The sequence below is a fragment of the Oncorhynchus gorbuscha genome, linkage group LG12 (genome assembly GCF_021184085.1).
Source record: "Oncorhynchus gorbuscha isolate QuinsamMale2020 ecotype Even-year linkage group LG12, OgorEven_v1.0, whole genome shotgun sequence".
Classification (NCBI taxonomy): Eukaryota; Metazoa; Chordata; class Actinopteri; order Salmoniformes; family Salmonidae; genus Oncorhynchus; species Oncorhynchus gorbuscha.
Window position 1 is genome coordinate 60,137,616 of NC_060184.1, and position 22,832 is coordinate 60,160,447.

General features: G+C 45.6%; 1 protein-coding gene across 1 annotated transcript in view; it reads left to right on the top strand.

Moving 5' to 3' along the window:
- The window catches only part of LOC123991186 (dihydropyrimidine dehydrogenase [NADP(+)]-like), a 237,911-nt gene that overhangs the window by 149,541 nt on the left and 65,538 nt on the right, over positions 1 to 22,832 (top strand). The window contains exons 16-18 of the mRNA XM_046292500.1: positions 6,975 to 7,058; positions 16,925 to 17,045; positions 17,634 to 17,753. Of these exons, the coding sequence (XP_046148456.1) occupies positions 6,975 to 7,058; positions 16,925 to 17,045; positions 17,634 to 17,753 (325 nt within the window). The remainder of the gene's footprint in view (positions 1 to 6,974; positions 7,059 to 16,924; positions 17,046 to 17,633; positions 17,754 to 22,832) is intronic.

The following is a 22,832-nucleotide window of genomic DNA, read 5'->3' on the forward strand; positions in this document are numbered from 1 at the left end:
TGAAGAATTTATACAGTCATAAAATAGGATTGAGGATAACCCAGTGAAACCAGCTATGCAGGATAAGTACCTTGGCTAGGACTATGTCTGTGATATTGCACATAGGATTTGAACCCTCCTCCACCCATTGTACCAAGGCCAGATCCCTACACACTTCTCCGCAGGAGAACCCTGAGAGGTCCGAAGGGTTTAAAGATGCCCTCCAGCCATGACTTTACATGGGGAATATTTCATCTTATTTTCCTTCTGTGAAAACCCCTTGTTGCAACACCAGCACAGATGGGAGCAGTAGGGGGATATAGTTGGAAAGAGAAGGGGTTAGTTTTGGTGAATGGTCCAGGTTCGGCAGCAACACTCCTCAGGAGGAAGAACCGTTAGAACCGCTCTTTTATTCTTCTTCATCACATCTATTGTGCGTCTATTTAACTACCTGTAGCAGTGGAAATATGAAATAAAAGCTGTGTTGCTATGGCAACTCCGTTTTCAAGGAAAGTCAACCATTCATTTCCACTTTGAAATCTGTAAGAGAACACTTAACACTGTTCCTTGCCTAAGGGTACTACTTAAAAGTCGTTTTTTTTCTTCCTCGCCCTCCTCCTCACTGAAGTGTCAATCTGAAGTGAAACATTTCCCTACTTTCAACTGTCACTCCAGTTCAGTCAACTTTCCTCTGTTTTTCCCCTTTTCGTTTCTCATTTAAAAATTCCCAGCTTTGGAGAGGAAAGGTTGCATCATAGCCATGTGCTAGAGGCTACAATTCCTAAAGTAAAATTCTTACTGTGAGACATTCCTATTTTATTCAATTCAATACAAAACAGATAAGAGAAGAAAAAATGGAAACATTGATGGTGATGGTCTATGAACGCCTTAACATTAGAACTGCCAAAGCCAAAGCCGACGCCCACTGCCGTTGGATTTTGAAATGAAAATAGATCTGCCATTTTGTAGGCAACGTCCTGCTCCTTCCCTGACTTTTCCTAAATATTTGTATTTTACATTGCTCAGTTGTCAGAATTTTTCAATTACAAACAGAAAATTATTTAGGGGCTGCTTATCAATTATTATTATATATACACTACCGGTCAAACGTTTTAGAAGGGTTTTTTCTTTATTTGTACTATTTTATACATTGTAGAATAATAGTGAAGACATCAAAACTATAAAATGTAACACATGGAATCATGTAGTAACCCAAAAAATATTTTTGATTTTCGATTCTTTGAATAGCCACTCTTTGCCTTGATGACAGCTTTGCACACTCTTGGCATGCTTTCAACCTGCTTCACCTGGAATGAAGCTTCAGTCTTTCCAACAGTCTTGAAGGAGTTCTCACACATGCTGAGCACTTGTTGGCTGCTTTTCCTTCACTTATCCCAAACCATCTCAATTGGGTTGAGGTCGGGTGATTGTGGAGGCCAGGTCATCTGATGCAGCACTCCATCACTCTACTTTTCAAAAATTGTTTTATTTTATTTTAGGGGTTGGATCAGCTTTAATATTGCGGATAGATTGTTGCTTCCATCAATGCAATTGTCTGCAATTCCCCATATATTTTTTTGGGCAAATATATATCTATATACATACGTACACATACCCATTTACATACAGTTGAAGTCAGAAGTTTACATACATGTAGGTTGAAGTCATTAAAACCTTTTTTTTTCACTACACAAATTTCTTGTTAACAAACTATAGTTTTGGCAAGTCGGTTAGGACATCTACTTTGTGCATGACACAAGTAATTTTTCCAACAATTGTTCACAGACAGATTATTTCAGTTATAATTCACTGTATCCCAATTCCAGTGGGTCAGAAGTTTACATACACTAAGTTGACTGTGCCTGTAAACAGTTGTTTGTACCTGTGCTTTGCTGCAGGAGGGACTGGTGCACTTCACAAAATGGATGGATCCATGATATATACAGTGCCTTGCGAAAAAGTATTCAGCCTCCTTGAACTTTGCAACCTTTTGCCACATTTCAGGCTTCAAACATAAAGATATAAAACTGTATAGACCTTTAAGACTATCACAGTGCAGGTGAATTTATACGGAGACTTGATTACACACAGGTGGATTGTATTTATCATCATTAGTCATTTAGGTCAACAATGGATCATTCAGAGATCCTCACTGAACTCCTGTAAGTTGGCCTTCACATGAGTCTTTCCGTAGAGATGTTAATTTTACATTATTAATAGGGAAAAAATCCATAACATTAGCTTTGGTTAGTGGAGATGGAGGAGACTGAAACAAAAACATGTTCTTAAAGTACTTTACTTCAATGAGTGACGTCATCATTTGTAAAAAAGTTTCAATAAAACATATTTGGTAGCATTTCTATGTTGAAAATTTTAAAAGAATTTGGGGAATTTTCCCCATATTCCATACAGTTTGCATTATTTTTATAATATAATCACTCTCCTTTTTGGTCAAATAGCCCTTACACAGCCTGGAGGTGTGTTGGGTAATGACCCTGTTGAAAAATAAATGATAGTCTCACTAAGCCCAAAACAGATGGGATGACGTATCGCTGCAGGATGCTGTGGTAGCTATGCTGGTTAAGTGTGCCTTGAATTCTAAATAAATCACAGACCGTGTCACCAGCAAGGCACCCCCACACCATCACACCTCCTCAGTGCTTCATGGTGCGAAATACACATGCGTACCTCATCCGTTCACCCACACCGCGTCTCACGAAGACACGGCGGTTAGAACCAAAAATCTCCCATGTCCATTGCTCGTGTTTCTTGGCCCAAGCAAGCCTCTTCTTATTGGTGTCCTTTGGAGGTGGTTTCTTTGAAGCAATTCGATCATGAAGGCCTGATTCACAGTCTCTTCTGAACAGTTGATGTTGAGATGTTTCTGTTACTTGGGCTGCAATTTCTGAGGCTGGTAACTCTACTGAATTTATCCTCTGCAGCAGAGGTAACTCTGGGTCTTCCTTTCCTGTGTCGGTCCTCATGAGCCAGTTTCATCATTGCGCTTGATGGTTTTTGCGACTGCACTTGAAGAAACTTTCAAAGTTATTTTTCCAGATTGACTGACCTTCATGTCCTCAAGTAATGATGGGCGGTCGTTTCTCTTTTCTTATTTGAGCTGTTCTTGCCATAATATGGACTTGACCTTTTACCAAATAGGGATATATTCTGTATACCACCCCTACCTTGTCACAGCACAACTGATTGGCTCAAACGCATTAAGAAGGAAAGAAATTCCACAAATTCACTTTTAAGAAGGCTCACCTGTTAATTGAAATGCATTCCAGGTGACTACCTCATGAATCTTGTTGAGAGAATGGATTGTGTGCAAAGCTGTCATCAAAGTGAAGGGTGGCTATTTGAAATATAACCTATTCTTTTTCGGTTACTGTTTGATTCCATATGTGTTATTTCATAGTTTTGATGTCTTCACTATTATTCTGCAATGTAGAAAATAGTAAAATAAAGAAAAACCCTTGAATGAGTAGGTGTTCTAAAACTTCTGACCGGTATTGTATATATTTTCTACAACTATTACTTCAATCAGGGTGCCACGAGAAATGCATTTTTTTGTCTGCTTGTCCATTTGTGGTGACAGAAAGACCGACAGACTGTATCTGTCCTTAAGGCACTTTTATGGCTCATATCTTGTTTGTAATACCCGTGGAGATCACACCAACATTGATGCTCTAGAGTCTGTGACGGTGCTAGGTTATGTTTCCCTTATCAAGTTGTGGGTTGATAATCCATGTCAAAGGCAGTGTCAGGTTGCATAAATATCTGCTTGGGGCCTCTGGCTTGGTTATGGAGCGTATCGTTCAACCTCTAGAAGCCCTCCTCTCTGCTTCCTGGTCTCTCCTGGATCATGATCCCTATGTATAGTATCTGTCCCATATGGCACCCAATTCCCTTAATAGTGCACTACTTTTGACCAAGGCCTTATCGCCCCTGGGACAAAGTATATAAATATTAATGCAATGCTTGGCCTTTATTTCCTATGCGCATGGCCTGCTTCATACATTGCGCATTTACAATTTATACAGCTGGAGTAGAGCCTAATTCATAATTGGGTTCAAGTGTCTCTATACTTCAGTCTGTGATACAGTCTCTCTCTATTTGTGTGTGCCTGTGTGTGTGTGTGTGTGTGTGCGCGTGCCTGTGTGCCTGTGTGCCTGTGTGCCTGTGTGTGTGTGTGTGTGTGTGTGTGTGTGTGTGCGCTTGTGTGTGTGTGTGTGTGCGCTTGTGTGTGTGTGTGTGTGTGTGTGTGCGCTTGTGTGCCTGTGTGTGTGTGATTTGTCGGGTTTCAGATGCTTACAGCTTTGACAGTGTCGTCCCTTTTCTCCATGTTTATTTCTGTGTGTGTGTGTGTGTGTGTTTGACGGGTTTGACGGGTTTCAGATGCTTACAGCTTTGACAGTGTCGTCCCTTTTCTCCATGTTTATTTCTTGTGTGTGTGTGTGTGTGTGTGTGTGTGTGTGTGTGTGTGTGTGTGTGTGTGTGTGTGTGTGTGTGTGTGTGTGTGTGTGTGTGTGTGTGTGTGTGTGTGTGTGTGTGTGTGTGTGTGTGTGTGTGTGTGTGTGTGTGTGTGTGTGTGTGTGTGTGTGTGTTTGTATGCACCCCTAAAATGCAGGTCCTAATATGGTACTGCACTGTCCCTCATAATGGGTGATGTGTGGTCAGAGTAGGCAGGGTAGACAAATGTTCATTCTTTTTTGTCATTTCATGTTTTTCCTCAATGATTCTGGTGTTTTTTATGCTAAAAAGTATCAACATTTGCTGAAACTGCATCCAAATCTCCAGGCGCCTGGGTTTTCATGCCTTCCTTCCCGTCCGTTCAGATCGTTGACTCACGATCCTGACTCCAGTCACTGTTAATGGACAGGGTCAGCATATGCCTCGCTGCTTTGCCTAGCTTCGTTTGTTGCATTGAGCTGATTTCATATTTTACACATGCGCGTTGCCTAAACATGTTGTGTGGATAAGTCTGGGGTAAGCTATGCACATTTGGGCGTGTCTACATAATTTGGTGCTCGCATCTCTCGAACTGAACAAAGCTAACTAGGTCCATGTTGGATTTCCATGGAAAACTTGGTATGATTCAGATGGAGACCAACACCTACACTTCCTGATATTCATGAGGGGAAGGTACAGAAAACTCTCCGATTGAATGCATCACACTCGGCCTGACAGACACAGCAACCTGGAGCAGACAGCCGATCAGAGATGAGAGAGGGATGTTCTCTCTCTCTCTCTCTCTCTCTCTCTCTCTCTCTCTCTCTCTCTCTCTCTCTCTCTCTCTCTCTCTCTCTCTCTCTCTCTCTCTCTCTCTCTCTCTCTCTCTCTCTCTCTCTCTCTCTCTCTCTCTCTCTCTCTCAATTTAATTTAAATTCAATTCAATTCAAATTGATTTATTGGCATGGGAAACACATGTTTACAATGTCAAAGCAAGTGAAATAGATAATTAACAAAACTGTCTCTGTCTAGCTGTTTCTCTCTCTCTTTTTCTGTCTCTCTCTGAGCTGGGGGGGATGGGATGAAGACATGTCTAACACACTCTCTGTTCTCTGTTGTGTACATGATACACTCGCCTCATCCTTGGCTCTCTAAACTGAGCCCACAATATCAAACACCTCCCCCAACCATCTTCCTTCACATATCATCGCAAAGTTTATTATGATCTGAAATGAGAGAGAGCGAGGAAAAAAGACTATAGAACAAAATAAATCCGCCGGCCACCCCCCCTCCCTTTACTCCACGAAGGGCTTAAGGAAGAAGGGTGAAATTAAACATGATTGATAATTGGCTTTGGGGATCCCGATGCATTATGACCATGTTGTGACTGCGTTTGGGCCTCAATTGACCATGAAATGTGCACTTTGTAAGGCTAAAATGCTTATTATTCTTTTCTCTCTCTCTAATGGTTGTCAGTCTGAGGCCAAATCATAAATCCGCAGCTGGAGACTCTCTGGCAGGTTTGTGGAGCTGTTTGTAATTGTTTAAATCCCTCTTGTGATGTGTTTTAAAGCCCCCACGGAAACGTAATTGCCTGTCAGATGCCTTTCCGGCTCAGCCGTTGCTTCTCTCGCGCCGCTCTTCTCTCGATGCGTTCACTCCACGCCCTAGTCTCTCTCTTTCTTTCTCTCTCTCTCTCTCTCTCTCTCTCTCTCTTCTCTCTCTCTCTCTCTCTCTCTCTCTCTCTCTCTCTCTCTCTCTCTCTCTCTCTCTCTCTCTCTCTCTCTCTCTCTTTTCTCGCTCTCTTTCTCTCTCTTTCTCTCTCTTTCTCTCTCTCTCTCTTTCTCTCTCGCTCTCTCTCTTTCTCTCTCGCTCTCTTTCTCTCTCTCTCTCTCTCTCTCTCTCTCTCTCTCTCTCTCTCTCTCTCTCTCTCTCTCTCTCTCTCTCTCTCTCTCTCTCTCTCTCTCTCTCTCTCTCTCTCTCTCTCTCTCTCTCTCTCTCTCTCTCTCTCTCTCTCTCGCTCTCTCTCTCTCCACCAGTCCATGTTACAGTGTCATCTGATGCCGATCCATGCGAAACAGTTATAATTTGTCTCATCTATTTTAGGGCCCTCTTTTTCCAGTCTCCATTGTTTTGCATTGAATTCCATTTTGGTAAATGTACAGTGTGTGTGCATCTTCAGTACATCTGCAAATCCGCATCCACTTCATGCTGTGGTGTTGATGCGTAAATAAATGGAATATCAATCCGACATGGTGTAACATGGAAATGCACGCAAGTGAATGAATTGTTAAAAGATCCATCCCTTAACAGAATTCGTGGGAGAACATTTTGGGGTATGAAATCTGCCCAGGTTTTTGACATGAACAAGAAATCAAATGCACGTGTATAATATTGTAGCTCTTGGTTTTTTCCCCAAAAAAGGAAAGGTGATGGCATCTTCCATTTAATTAAAATGTGTTCATGGTGATCATTTGTATTAAAAAAAATAAGAAAAAGCTTGTGATAACGATCTGGTTCTGCCTGTGTTATTCTTTCAACAGGCCTCAGGAGCTGATGCCTTGGAGTTGAATCTGTCTTGCCCACATGGTATGGGGGAGAGGGGCATGGGACTGGCCTGTGGGCAGGTAAGCCCTCAGCTCAACTACTGTGTGCCTCTGTGAACAAACACCTTTTTGGCTGACTGACTGACTGAAGACTCAACTCTACTACTGACGTTGCCATAGTGCACGCCTCACTGACTTCTCAACTGCTGTAAGCCTCAGTGCAGACTTCAGACTCAGACTGCACTTGACTACAAGTTGAAGTATCGACTACACACCTATTTTTGTGAACATCTGGTTAGATACAGCTCTTATAAAATGGAATGATCAACACTGTCAGATACACCAGACAGTCTGCTTTCTAATGGACTCTGCTCTGTCACGGAGAAACCACTGTTCTACCACTACAGCTGAGCGGAGTCAACAACTCCTCTCTGTTGCTCTGCTACTGACTCCTACTGTACGATGCCATGGTGGTGACTGATAAAATAGCATTCATCATATCAGTAGTTCATTACATCGGCAGTGTGGAGGTAGTTCAACATGGCTGATTTTAGAAGATTTTCTGAGCGAGTAGCTATAGCTCTATGGCTGTCTGAATATCTCAGTGTGAGAGTGATTTATATTCAGGGTGTGTCGAATCGGACTCGAAGGTGGAGCTATCCACTTGGGTGCTTTTCCCAGTGTAGGAGGAGTAAAAGGGGGTGCGTGATCTGGTACGAGGTGGGACACAGGCAATGAAAACCACCGAAGGAGTGGGTTGGAGCGTTTATTCGGGTTTAATGGAGACTGACTCCACTCCAATGAAGCGTCGATGTCTCATCAGCGCCCTCCCAAAATACACATCTTTCTATAATTTCACATTTAGTTGAAACATTTAATGATTGTAATAATCCATACATGGCAATCCTTCTCTATCTGACTTGGCTTCTCTCACATGAGATGCTGCATTGTCTGAGTTTAATGTGGCGTTTGGTTAAACGGTTCGAGCATGTGACTGTAGTCAACACTTCTATTTGTTCGCTTGATGCATGTCATCAGTGTGGAATATGAGATGGGATGGGCAGATCAGTCACCAGGGAATATAATGTCAGTTTAAATAAGCCTTTGGCTGTTTAACGCGTTACTGCTCTTTTTAGTTTGATCTTTTATTTTATTTTTACGGACGTTGCTTCTTTTACTATTTTTCTTCTGCTCTTAACCCCAACCGTACACCATGTTGTCCACCGGTAGACGACCACACACACTCCCTCACACGGTCTAAACTCACCGTTTAATGTCAAGAGACGATATGTGAGAACCTTCTTTTGCTAGCAGCCTATCTAAATGTTTACACATTAGCCTGTCTCTCTGTGAGGGTCAGTTGTGCTTTTGACTTGAACATGTGTGACACGGCCTGTCGTCTAACTGCTCGTAGCCCGGCGGTGCGGTGGTCAAGTCAGTAACATGACTCTCTACTCTACCTACCTGACTCTCTAACACCACCATGTCTTAACGTTAAATCAAGGTCATTAAAACGCAGAGTAGTGCTGCTCTGGAAGAGGACGGAAGGGGCCCGGAGTATCACTCCTCTCCGCTCAGGAGGTTAATACTAACCCTCATCAGTTTACAGCACGGCAGGCAGGCTGTTCTGACTTAACGGGGAGAAAAATATGTCAAAGCGTTTGAGTATACTATACTATCTGAAGACTGATATTCCGTACGCTGATGGTATTGGGATATTGCAGCTTTACAGCTGTAGTATGCTGTAGTGTAGCTTGTAGCCTACCAATCCTGCCTAGAGTTGATCTCAAGATGCTCTGAGCCTCCACTTAGCTCTCATTTTGGATGGGAGCAATACAATGTATCCGTAGGCACAGGATACCATGCCCTCTCAGTGTATGTGGATGTACAGTACAGTACGCATGTATATTGAGTGGGAGTGGAAGGTTCAGCTTGTAGCTCCACATCACTAATGATGAAACAAGTCTGCTATAAACAGCACAGTGACTAAAGCAGTGTGTGATATACAGTACAGTAAGTGATGAGTGCTGTTACTGTATGTGCCTGAAACAGCACACAGCAAGTTACTATACCACAACCTAAAGGCCTTAGTTATCTGGATACGAATAAAGGCAAAGAATGGAAAGCTGTGATTTTCAATCTTACCATCTTGACTTGAGTCCCACCCCAGGCCCGCGGTGGAGAGGGGAATGAATGAATGAATGAAACGAACGTACGGACCAGCGAGTTCCCGTCTATAACCGGGGAAGGAGACGGAGCTATTTTCTCTCACAGTAGCCGTACATTTCCAGAGTTATATCCTCTCTGCCGTTAGATGTTCTGCTGTAAGGCAAGAAGCTAATCAAAGCCATGTGCCCGCAGGCAGGTAACCTCGGAGTGAACTAAAGAGAGGGAGGCAATATCACTCCATCACACCCCCGCCGCTCCGCGTGCGTGGCGGCGGGCGGTGCCACCTCTCAACGCAACGGCGGGAAAAACATGCGTTCTGACGCTGTGGAAATGGAAATCTCATTTGAATGTCTTATTAATTTGCCATTTCAAACAGTCATTCACAACTGCTCCCTCGGATTATATAACCAACGGTAGCTACTTACTGTACTGTTCTTTTTTTGAAGATGAGTAGTTTAACATTTTGTTGTAAAAAATAAAATAAAAAAATAAAAAATCGAATACAGAAAGGATATACCACGTTTAACCCTTTATTAGAAAACATTACAACGCATAGTCTTGGCATTAGGGCTGAAGAACCCATAAACGCCATCAAACAGACCGCCTCTAGCAAGCGCAACATCAACCCAGCACTATTGCCTTAAGTTTTAACTCAAACTTGTGCTACTGAGAGAGGAGAGATACTCTTGATATGCACGGTGGTCGCTTCTCCGTAGGCCATGAAGAGTAGGCGGAAAGATGGATCCCTGAGCAGACTACCCACAGAGGGGCCTGACAGCCGAGATTAATTGAATCCCTGCTATTGGACCATAATAAAGAAAGGCTTCCTTTCCAAACGGAAATTTGGAATAGAAAAGGCATATATGTTTATATAACAGAAGACATGTAGTGCAGTGGCCATGACATAGCATTTAAATTGCATAACACGAACAAACCCCCAGAACCCAAAACTAAAATGGTAGCTACATATAACCACCTGTGCTATCCAAATAGCCTAATGTCACTACTGATACATGCACAGAGTGCACAGTGAAAGTGACGTGATAATCTAAACCTAGGCCTACAACATAGAGTACCTGAGCTGAAGCTTACGCCTAATAGTGTATGCCGGTAAGTCATGAGAGAAGAATAGATGACGTCCTGGTAACGAGAAGAAATAGACCCCATAGATTGCTAGAATAAGCCTGCATATTAGTGTGTCTGAAATAAGCTCGCTGACAGAACGTTTACATTAGAGGTGATTGACGCTTGATCGTCAACAGCGGATCGCCATGTGGGTGTTTAGCAAGCCCACAGGTTCTAGGTAATGCTAGAATCAGGAGCCAGTCCACATGGCTGGAAGCTAAAAGCAAAGCCCTGGTTATTCATTGCAACGCGCTACAGTATCAGCTTCCCCACTAAGGTTCAAGGTGATAACTTGAAATCTGAGGGAAAACGTTTTCGGTTAAAGTTAGGTGTGATGGGGTATGTTGGCCCGAGAGAACAGACCATGCCCCAAAACTGGCATTGGGAAAACAGAAAGTATACAATAGATATGATAGACTAATTCTACTTAGCTAGCTAGTTTGTAGCCGGCTATTGGCAACAGTAGAGCAGCAACATGGTTGATCCTCGCAATCAATGACAACCCTGTAGCAGCCAAACCTTGCAACATGAGCTTATTGAGCGGCTCTGATCCGATCAGCTGATGCGACCACACTTGGGTTTCCCTTCTGAACCGGCTTCACTTTATTTAGAAGCGATGATGAGGTTGTACTTGGCCTTTAAGTGTTTATCACAATGTAATTATCACAATGTTTTTTTGTACGAGTTTCATTTTCATTTGATGGCAGTTGTCAAGATTTTTCATTTGATCACACGTGCCTTTATAATTTGGTTAGTGAGTGCAGTCTAATGAGTGAGTGGTTAAGACAGACAGTGTCTATCTTGAAGGAAGGTAGACTTTGGTTCCGTTATCTCATATCTCTTATTCACGTTTGCCTTAGCAACCACAGGTTAGTAATTTCTCCCTCCTTCCCTTCCATAACGCTCCTCCAAACATCCTCTTTTCACTCCTTCCATTCCATAACGCTCCTCCATACATCCTCTTTTCCCTCCTTCCCTTCCATAACGCTCCTCCAAACATCCTCTTTTCCCTCCTTCCCTTCCATAACGCTCCTCCATACATCCTCTTTTCCCTCCTTCCATTCCATAACGCTCCTCCAAACATCCTCTTTTCACTCCTTCCCTTCCATAACTCTCCTCCATACATCCTATTTTCCCTCCTTCCCTTCCATAACGCTCCTCCATACATCCTCTTTTCCCTCCTTCCCTTCCATAACGCTCCTCCATACATCCTCTTTTCCCTCCTTCCCTTCCATAACGCTCCTCCATACATCCTCTTTTCCCTCCTTCCCTTCCATAACGCTCCTCCATACATCCTCTTTTCCCTCCTTCCCTTCCATAACGCTCCTCCATACATCCTCTTTTCCCTCCTTCCCTTCCATAACGCTCCTCCATACATCCTCTTTTCCCTCCTTCCCTTCCATAACGCTCCTCCATACATCCTCTTTTCCCTCCTTCCCTTCCATAACGCTCCTCCATACATCCTCTTTTCCCTCCTTCCCTTCCATCCTCCATCTCTTCCATAACGCTCCTCCATACACCCTCTTTTCCCTCCTTCTCTTCCATAACGCTCCTCCATACATCCTCTTTTCCCTCCTTCCCTTCCATAACGCTCCTCCATACACCCTCTTTTCCCTCCTTCTCTTCCATAACGCTCCTCCATACACCCTCTTTTCCCTCCTTCTCTTCCATAACGCTCCTCCATACATCCTCTTTTCCCTCCTTCCCTTCCATAACGCTCCTCCATACATCCTCTTTTCCCTCCTTCTCTTCCATAACGCTCCTCCATACACCCTCTTTTCCCTCCTTCTCTTCCATAACGCTCCTCCATACATCCTCTTTTCCCTCCTTCCCTTCCATAACGCTCCTCCATACACCCTCTTTTCCCTCCTCTTCCATAACGCTCCTCCATACACCTCTTTTCCCTCCTTCTCTTCCATAACGCTCCTCCATACATCCTCTTTTCCCTCCTTCCCTTCCATAACGCTCCTCCATACACCCTCTTTCTCTTCCATAACGCTCCTCCTTCCCTTCCATAACGCTCCTCCATACATCCTCTTTTCCTTCCTTCCCTTCCATAACGCTCCTCCATACATCCTCTTTTCCCTCCTTCCCTTCCATAACGCTCCTCCAAACATCCTCTTTTCCCTCCTTCTCTTCCATAACGCTCCTCCATACATCCTCTTTTCCCTCCTTCCCTTCCATAACGCTCCTCCATACATCCTCTTTTCCCTCCTTCCCTTCCATAACGCTCCTCCATACATCCTCTTTTCCCTTCTTCCCTTCCATAACGCTCCTCCATACACCCTCTTTTCCCTCCTTCTCTTCCATAACGCTCCTCCATACATCCTATTTTCCCTCCTTCCCTTCCATAACGCTCCTCCAGACATCCTCTTTTCCCTCCTTCCCTTCCATAACGCTCCTCCATACATCCTCTTTCCCTCCTTCCCTTCCATAACGCTCCTCCATACATCCTCTTTTCCCTCCTTCCCTTTGATACAGCTTTTCCACTCCTCCGATTCACAAATTAAAACCGAAGCCTCCTCCCCGAGCTATATTCAGCCCCCTTTGAACATACAGCCTGGTGACAAACAGCTTCCATCATACACACACACACACACACACACCCGCTCTCCCGTTGAGAGTCTGGGGTTGTTAACGAGAGAGCTGACCTCTTGTGACCTTGCTCTGTAAAATTAAAATTTCAGGTGTAAGCCTGTGGTAACCCACCCTCCTCTCTGGCGGGCTGGGCTGTCTCAACAGCCCTCACCCCCTCCACAACCCTGCCTGGGGGTGATACACCTCCCCTTCTCCTCTCCCTCTACATACACACGCTCCTCCGCTGGGGCCGCCCGTCGTGCTGAAACTAATCCACATGCCAGCTTGCCCCGCGGAAACAACTCACCGGGAGAAAGGAAAAGAAAGAAATACGTAAAAAATGTCCGTCAAGTACCCTTTCCACCAACTCTCTTCATTTCATACTAGACCTCCCCTCCTTAACGGCTAGTGCCCCTTATTTGATTTTCATCATCATGCCCCCTTCTGTACTGTTACAATCAGCCAGTCTGTCAAGAGGGATTAGTGTTTTGGAATGTGTTCATTCCGTTCTGATGGAACCTGGATTGATACAATCCTCGGTGTGTCCCATCACTGGTGGTCCTGCTCTCCTCTGGGAATCATGCCCGTTGTAGAATCCACAGTACGACGCCTGCGTGTTTTTCATGTTGACAGCATGTTTGTAGCTCGTCACACCCTCCGCTCCCTCTCTGCCAGACCTTCAGGTAATGGTCTCAGAGCGCAGAGGTACAACAGGGTCTGCTCTAAGACCTGCTCTCATAGAGAAGAGACACAGAATGTCTCCCTTGCCAGAACCAGTAACAGGCCTGAAAAAACAGGTGCTTCGTCTCTCCAGCCAAGCAGAATATGTTGTACAGGCAAACTGCTATAGGAGGGGGCTTAGGTTTAGCCTCCTCTGCCCCTCCCTCCTCCCTCTGCCCTCCACCCTTATGCTCCCCCCACGGCCTATGTCCCCCACAGACTGGAGTGCTTGCTGGCCTGGCCCCCATCTGCTGTGTAATAAGCTGTCTGTCAGGGGCCCAGGCATGCCTGGCAGGGAGAGCTCCACCTCTGTGAGAGCAGGGTTCTTACAAGCAGCATCTGGTTGGGCAATGGTGCTTGGCTGGAGGCCATGACCCAGCCTCTTGTGCTGAAGTAGCCATAATGCAATTTCCCATGACCCTCTGGGAGGATTGGTTTTAGTCCCTCTTCTTCCTGTGTGGCGGCCGGGGCTGCCTGGTTCGAGAATATTAGAGAGTATCTCTGTCTCTGCTCTTGCTCTTTCTCAAAGAGAAATATCATCATACACATCAAGCTAATAAGCATTTTATTTTTATCTCAAAATAATCAGCTATTCTATGACTACAGCCAATGCCAATTGCATCCATGACCCGAATACATATAGAATCCACTGAAGGTCCTCTTCGTCCAAGGTTTAGCTTGTAATTACATCATTTTAGCACAGTCTGCATATCCACTCATTCCCACCTTTGTACACTGATACTTACTCAACCTACAAATCAACCTAGAAATACATCCACTGCTTCAAGTATTTCTGATACATTGGCTGTGTGCAAGATCAGAAATATCTATCCAATGAATCTCCCCAGGAAAGCAGCCAGCGCTATCAACCATCTCTAGGGAGCCCAGATATAAGGCCTCTCTCTTTCTCTCTGTCTCTCTCTCTCTCTCTCTCTCTCTCTCTCTCTCTCTCTCTCTCTCTCTCTCTCTCTCTCTCTATCTGTCTTTGGCAGGCAGGTAGATGGGAGTGGACTGGTTGAACCCTCCTCTCCACTCTTGTTTATACACTGTTTGTAAGTCTTGAATAAATCAAGTCAAATTGCTATGGATGGCACTTGCTAGAGACACAAGTGCATAAATCTAATATCTTATCCAAATCCTGGAAGTGAATTGTATTGTCTCCTATGGAGTAACCTTCCCTATGTCCTCTTGTCCACCCTTAGAATACATTTGGCATATTTTTAGGCACCAATGTGATTATATTCACCTCTATTCCCCTCCCACACACCTCACCCCTATCCCCCCTATCCCCTCCCCCACGCCTCACCCCTAGTCCCCCTCCCCCACACCTCACCCCTATCCCCCCACACCTCACCCCTATCCCCCCCCCCACACCGCACTCCTATCCCCTCCCCCCACACCTCACCCCTATCCCCTCACCCCTATCCCCCACACCTCATCCCTAGTCCCCCTCCCCCACACCTCACCCCTATCCCCCCACACCTCACCCATTCTCCCCCTCCCCCACACCTCACCCCTATCCCCCCACACCTCACCCCTTCTCCCCCTCCCCCCCCCCACACCTCACCCATACCCCCCCACACCTCACCCATACCCCCCACACCTCACCCCTTATCCCCCTCCCCCACACCTCACCCCTTATCCCCCTCCCCCCCACGCATCACCCCTATCCCCAATCCCCCACACCGCACTCCTATACTCTCCCCCACACCTCACCCCTATCCCCCTCCCCCACACCTCACCCCTTATCCCCCTCCCCCACACCTCACCCCTTATCACCCCTCCCCCACACCTCACCCCTAGTCCCCCTCCCCCACACCTCACCCCTTCTCCCCCTTCCCCACACCTCACCCCTAGTCCCCCTCCCCCACACCTCACCCCTAGTCCCCCTCCCCCACACCTCACCCCTAGTCCCCCCTCCCCCACACCTCACACCTATCCCCCTCCCCCACACCTCACCCCAATCCACCCTCCCCCACACGTCCCCCTCCCCCACACCTCACACCTATCCCCCCCCCCACACCTCACCCCTAGTCCCCCTCCCCCACACCTCACCCCTTCTCCCCCCCCACACCTCACCCCTTCCCCCATTCCCCACACCCCGCCCCTTAACCCCCTCCCCCACACCTCACCCCTAGTCCCACCTCACCCCTTCTCCTCCCTTCCCCCACCTCCTCCCACCTCACCCCTTCTCCCCCTTCCCCACACCTCCTCCCCCCTTCCCCACACCTCACCCCTCATATACTCTTAAAGTATATGTTCAGACGCAGGCCAAATATCATTCTACAAATAGCTGTTATTTTTGATGTGCTACTGAATCACACAGCATGACCTGGAAATAGAAAGGAAATATTCAGTCAGAGGGAAATGTATTTCCTTTCTTTCAGGACCCTCCATTTTTTTAAATATATTTTTTTACAAATCCATTTATTGCTAATAGTTTAAAAAATAAAATGCTAACCTTTAGTCTGTGTGAGAGACTGACCTCAGTGCTCAATCTGCTTTGCACACAGACCTTGTAAATATCACTTCTTTATACAATAGAGTAAAGCCCATTGCTCAAGGCTGTATATACCAACAGTTATTGGATATGTCAAAAAAGAAGCCCATTTCCTCTGAAATAAAGAGGTGATGGAGAGAGGATCAGAGTGAGAGAGAGATGACTGGGTGAGAAGAGGGCTGAGAGAGAGAAGAACAGCGAAACAAAATGAGGTGAGAGAAGAAAGGCGCATACAGACAGATGAAGAGAGGAGGGAGGGCTGACTAACAGTGAAGTACAGAAGTACACAAGAGCCTCTGTAATAATAACATGCTCTATAGAGCTATGGTCAAAAGTAATACTCAATATAAGGAACCGGGTGCAATAGGGGGCTCCAAACAACAAATGATTAACGGATTTGAAGTTGGGATTAGATATCTGTAAAACAGAGAAATACTGACTAAGCTTTATAATAAGCTTCACCATTACAGGCATGTTGAAAGGGATGATGCTGATACATTTGATTTTGTATTAGATTCTCTGGGGGTAAAAACCCTAAACAGATCCTCCCTCTGCCCATTGGTAATGCCACCTCATCAGCCAACCTGTTTTAGATGAGACGTGCTAATGATTTAACATCCATGTGAAAACCGAGTCTGCATCCCAAATGGCGAATTACTACTTTTCACCAGGGCTCATATACAGAAACCATGACTATTTCCTACCCATGCACTCCCAAGTTCCAACAGATAACAGACCGGTAGCATTATGCAACTCCAACCCCTTCTCTTCTCTCACCTCACTCAGTCGGCTACACTCGTTTACCACCATCGCCATCCCTCTCTCATTGTCCTTTATTTGACTGTTTGTTCCTCAGGATACAGAGTTGGTGCGTAACATCTGCCGCTGGGTGAGACAAGCTGTCCAGATCCCCTTCTTCGCCAAACTGACCCCAAACGTCACCAACATTGTGGATATAGCCATGGCAGCACGCGAAGGTACGCTAACTAGCCCCACTTACTTAGGCTAAGTCCCAAATGGCACCCTATTCCTTATGTAGCGCACTACTTTTGACCAAACCCCTATAAGGCTCTTGTCAACGGTAGTGCACTATGTAGGGATAAACCTAAAGTCAATGTGCATTGAACATGCTGTACTCAAATGATTTGTTGTTTTGTCTCTTTTTGATGTTCTTTTTTTCCTTCCATAGATGGACTTACATGAACTGTGCGTAATAGTTTCGTCCTGACCACCCTAGAATGTAACTGGTAGTTTACAGTCAGCTAGCTTCATGCAGTGACCGTAGCAGACTCATATGAACGTGTTCTCTTTCTCCCGCAAAACACTTCTGCATCATTGTCGTTTTGAAAGCCAAGTGAGAGACACAACCCCAAACAACATAGAGACACTAATGGAATGACTTGGCACAGTGAAAGTCCACAGGCATCTAAACAGACGCCCTGCTGTGCTCCACGGTGCACCGCAGGACCCTTTAAGGTGCTGGTTGATTTGGCCCTGGGTTTGGCTGGCGCAGCCGAGCCCTGTGCCCGTTCCCCCACAGCTAATGACTAAACGTGTCCCTGCAGGTGGTGCAGATGGCGTCACAGCAACCAACACGGTCTCGGGGCTGATGGGGCTCAAGGCAGACGGCACTCCTTGGCCTGGCATTGGCCGTGGCAAGAGAACCACATATGGCGGCGTGTCTGGTAAGTGTTGTCTGACTTGCTGCTTTTCCCTCTGCTCCCCCCACCACCACTCCCTCCGGGCCGGAACAGCCAGTGTGTGTGTGTGTGTGTGTGTGTGTGTGTGTGTGTGTGTGTGTGTGTGTGTGTGTGTTTGTGTTTGTGTGTGCGCTTGCATTCTTTGCTTGCATGTGTGTGTGCCAGTGTGTGGGGGTTTAAAGGGGTGTGCTGTAGTTTTAATGCTGTGGTCTTGGTCCTCTACACTGCTGTTTTTCTGGGGCTGTGCTTTGCGAGACACTGAGTCTCTGAGGCTGGACACTGTCTCTAATAGCAGTGACATATGGACCAGAATGAGTCTGAAAGTGCCTCTAATGCTTCCTCTGCTCTACTGGGATGAAATGGGAGAGGCTGAATAAAGGGCGACTGCAACAACCTGCCACAATCATTCCGAGAGGGACTGAGAGCACCCACTTTTCTTTTTACAGTTTGAAATATTGTTTTAGACTGAGTGAGATATCTGGAAGGTGTGTATACAAGCAAATGTTGATTATTTGATGTGGAAACTTGGTGTGTAATTACCAGAAAACCTTTTTTTTTTTTCTGTGCACTGGATATTCTGGTGGTGTACTGGATATTCTGGTGGTGTACTGGATATTCTGGTGGTGTACTGGATATTCTGGTGGTGTACTGGATATTCTGGTGGTGTACTGGATATTCTTTTCTGTGCACTGGATATTCTGGTGGTGTACTGGATATTCTGGTGGTGTACTGGATATTCTGGTGGTGTACTGGATATTCTGGTGGTGTACTGGATATTGTTTTAGGATCTCATGTTTTAAGGTGTTTTACAGTGTTACTGTCAGTCTCGTGTAAGCATCTCTTTCTCTCAATAGGATGGAAGTTTCACCGTCAATCAGGTTTCCTTTATTGAAAAGAAACCTTGAAATCACAGCCAATGAGGAAAAGCCTGGCTTATAATAGTTCTTTGCTCATTGTGCAGTATGTCAAGCATTTACTTGGTTCTCAGTCTCCATCTGTGGTAATTACACACATTCTATGGAGATAAAAGCAGTATTTAGGCAGACTATGACAGGTATGGTCAATCTCTGCAATGACGCTCTCTCTTGAAGATCTGTTTCCTGATATCGTGTTCTTCTTCTCCCATAGTGTAACCGTTTGATTATCGTATCCTGTAAAGAAGGAAAGTGTTCTTACTTGCAAAGCCTTTTGGGTAAAACACGCTCATTCTCATTTTCAGTCTGTTTGAGTGATGTGCACAGGGACTTGAATAATGTAACCCTCCAATTGGTGGAGACATGGTACACTGACTGACTCAATAATGCATGGAGATACTGTTTCTTACCTTGGCCCCTCCGTGTACCTCACTGTTCCACAACCCTACTGCTGGCCTGTTGGCTGTTGCATTGTTATTGTCATTTATGAGATAGCAGCATTATCTTATGACACTGCCCTTCAGTGTGACTAGTGTCACTATTGTGTCCATAAGAAAGTCTTGTGTGAACTGCTGTGACCAAGGCTCTCTGATGTTGGACCCCCCTCCCCTTTCTTCTCCCCTTTCTTCTCCCCTTTCTTCTCCCCATTCTTCTCCCCTTTCTTCTCCCCTTTCTTCTCCCCTTTCTTCTCCCCATTCTTCTCCCCATTCTTCTCCCCATTCTTCTCCCCATTCTTCTCCCCCTCTCCCCCTTTTCTTCCCCTTTCCTCCCCTTTCTTCTCCCCTTTCTTCTCCCCCATTCTTTCTCCCCTTTCTTCTCCCCATTCTTCTTCCCTTTCTTCTCCCCTTTCTTCTCTCCTTTCTTCTCTCCTTTCTTCTCCCCTTCTCCCCATTCTTCTCCCCTTTCTTCCCCCCTCTTTTCCTTCCTTTCTCCTTCCTCCTTTCTCTTCACTCCAGTCTCTCTCTCTCTCTCTCTCTGCACTCATCCCTATTTTCTCTCAGCTCGATTTCAGTCCCTAGCCTCAGCCACCGTATCAACGTCAGTGAGAGGAGAAAAGGGAGCCTTAGGAAGGCAATGTACATTAACAATTTATATGGAAACTATTGCAGCAGTATTTTATATATATATATATATATATTTTATGACTCAATGTCATCTTTTTCTCATTTAAGCCATGGCTGCCGGCTCCTGTGTGTATCCCCCAGGAGTAGGGTGGTGGTGCAGGGGCACCAGTGGAGAGGCAGGCAGGCATCTATCACCTACCAATACCGCTGCAGGGACACTAGGCCGACCCTCTCCCCTCCTCGCTACTTCTGGTCAACCAGAGAGCAGAGAGCAAAGCAAGTCCAAGTGAACAGACTGTTAGATAATGTACAGTAGGCTACTACCTTTTACAATACCCTAGTAAAGTACTTCAAATATTAGACAGTCTTTTTTTAATACTCTATGCTCTGTGTGTGTGTGTGTGTGTGTGTGTGTGTGTGTGTGTGTGTGTGTGTGTGTGTGTGTGTGTGTGTGTGTGTGTGTGTGTGTGTGTGTGTGTGTGTGTGTGTGTGTGTGTGTGTGTGTGTGTGTGTGTGTGTGTGTGTGTGTGTGTGTGTGTGTGTCAGATCAGATGCTGTTTAAAGGCTTATCTGTCAGGTTTTCCTTGACGTTCTGTTATACCCCCACAGCCCCCCTTTATATTTACTACGCCCAACGCAAAGCCAAACAGACACAAATGTCAACTGCTCGGTTTGAAGTCTCGCTCCACGTAAAGCTTGACATTTCACCAGGAAAACACCATTTTTTCCGAGACGTACATGTTTCATTTTTCACGTTGTGTTTTGTTGGGTTTTTCTGCACCTAGATGTTTTTCTCCTGCCATAAAGCAAGTCAATAAAGGGACTTTGATCTATACAGTATATGATAGCTTCTGCTTCCAACTAAACATTATAGCCACTGCCTTCAGTTGGTAATGGTGTTTTCCAGGCAAAGCTATGTTTGTTTTTGTTGATACATTTATATAAATGGACTTTTGGCAAGTGCATTTGTTCCATGCAGTCGATTTATCAAAAAGGATATGTGATGCCCTTGCACTTGTAGAACTTTCAAAGATTACAGCATGAAAAAAGACTTTGCCCTGGGCAGGTGCGAACACTGAGATCCATAATCACTTTCCCTTTCTCAATGGCTTAAAAGTCTGTATGTTCCTCATCTTCTCCATCTACTACACCTGCATTGATCTGAAAGAACTGACCAGGTGAACACCAGCCTAATAATGAGCATCTACCATATTGTTTTCACCTGTCAAGTATTTTCCAATTAGTCCAGATGACGGCTTGTAGGCGAGGAGAGGAGATACTTTTTTAGACAATTGAGAAGGAGGCAGTATCTTGAAGTGAACCGGGCCACTCCAAGGGTTAGCTAGCAGAATGGGAGGTATGCTCAGGCATAACCACAGCTCATTTCAGAGGGATTATTTGAAGTGTGTTGGGAGGGTGAGAGAGAGACGGAGAGGAGAAGAGAGAAATAGAGAGGAAGAGGAAGAGACCCCACACAGAGCACCAGGACAGCAACACAATTAGACCCAACCAAATAGTGAGAAAACAAAAAGATAACATTGGAAATAATAAATAAAAACAGAGCAAACTAAAATGCTATTTGGCCCTAAATAGAGAGTACACAGTGGCAGAATACCTGAACACTGTGACTGACCCAAAATTAAGGAAAGCTTTGACTATGTACAGACTCAGTGAGCATAGCCTTGTAATTGAGAAAGGCCGCCGTAGGCAGAAATGTCTCTCAAATAAGACCGGCTATGTGCACACTGCCTACAAAATGAGGTGGAAACTGAGCTGCACTTCCTAACCTCTTGCCAAATATATGACCATATTAGAGACACATTTCCCTCAGACTACACAGACCCGCAAATAATTAAAAAACAAATCCAATTTCGATAAACTCTGATACTGTCTATTGGGTGAAATACAACAGTGTGCAATCACTAAAGCAACATGTGTGACCTGTTGCCACAAGAAAAGGGCAACCAGTGAAGAACAAACACCATTGTAAATACAACCCATATTTATGTTGTATTTATTTTCCCTTTTGTACTTTAACAATTTGCACATCGTTACAACACTGTATATAGCCATACTATGACATTTGAAATGTCTCTATTCCTTTGGAACTTTTGTGAGTGTGATGTTTACTGTTCATTTTTTCATTCTATTTCACTTGCATTGGCAATGTAAACATATGTTTCCCATGCCAATAAAGCCCTTTGAATTGAATTGAGAGAGGTGGTGAGAGAGACTGAGAGAGAGTGACAAAGAGGAGAGAGAGTGACCGAGAGGAGAGAGAGTGACCGAGAGGAGAGAGAGTGACCGAGAGGAGAGAGAGTGACCGAGAGGACCGAGAGGAGAGAGAGGACCGAGAGGAGAGAGAGTGACCGAGAGGAGAGAGAGTGACCGAGAGGAGAGAGAGTGACCGAGAGGAGAGAGAGTGACCGAGAGGAGAGAGAGTGACCGAGAGGAGAGAGAGTGACCGAGAGGAGAGAGAGTGACCGAGAGGAGAGAGAGTGACCGAGAGGAGAGAGAGTGACCGAGAGGAGAGAGAGTGACCGAGAGGAGAGAGAGTGACCGAGAGGAGAGAGAGTGACCGAGAGGAGAGAGAGTGACCGAGAGGAGAGAGAGTGACCGAGAGGAGAGAGAGTGACCGAGAGGAGAGAGAGTGACCGAGAGGAGAGAGAGTGACCGAGAGGAGAGAGAGTGACCGAGAGGAGAGAGAGTGACCGAGAGGAGAGAGAGTGACCGAGAGGAGAGAGAGAGTGACCGAGAGGACCGAGAGGAGAGAGAGTGACCGAGAGGAGAGAGAGTGACCGAGAGGAGAGAGAGTGACCGAGAGGAGAGGGAGTGACCGAGAGGAGAGGGAGTGACCGAGAGGAGAGAGGGTGACCGAGAGGAGAGAGGGTGACCGAGAGGAGAGAGGGTGACCGAGAGGAGAGAGGGTGACCGAGAGGAGAGAGAGAGTGACCGAGAGGAGAGAGAGAGTGACCGAGAGGAGAGAGAGAGTGACCGAGGGGAGAGAGAGAGTGACCGAGGGGAGAGAGAGTGACCGAGGGGAGAGAGAGAGTGACCGAGGGGAGAGAGAGAGTGACCGAGGGGAG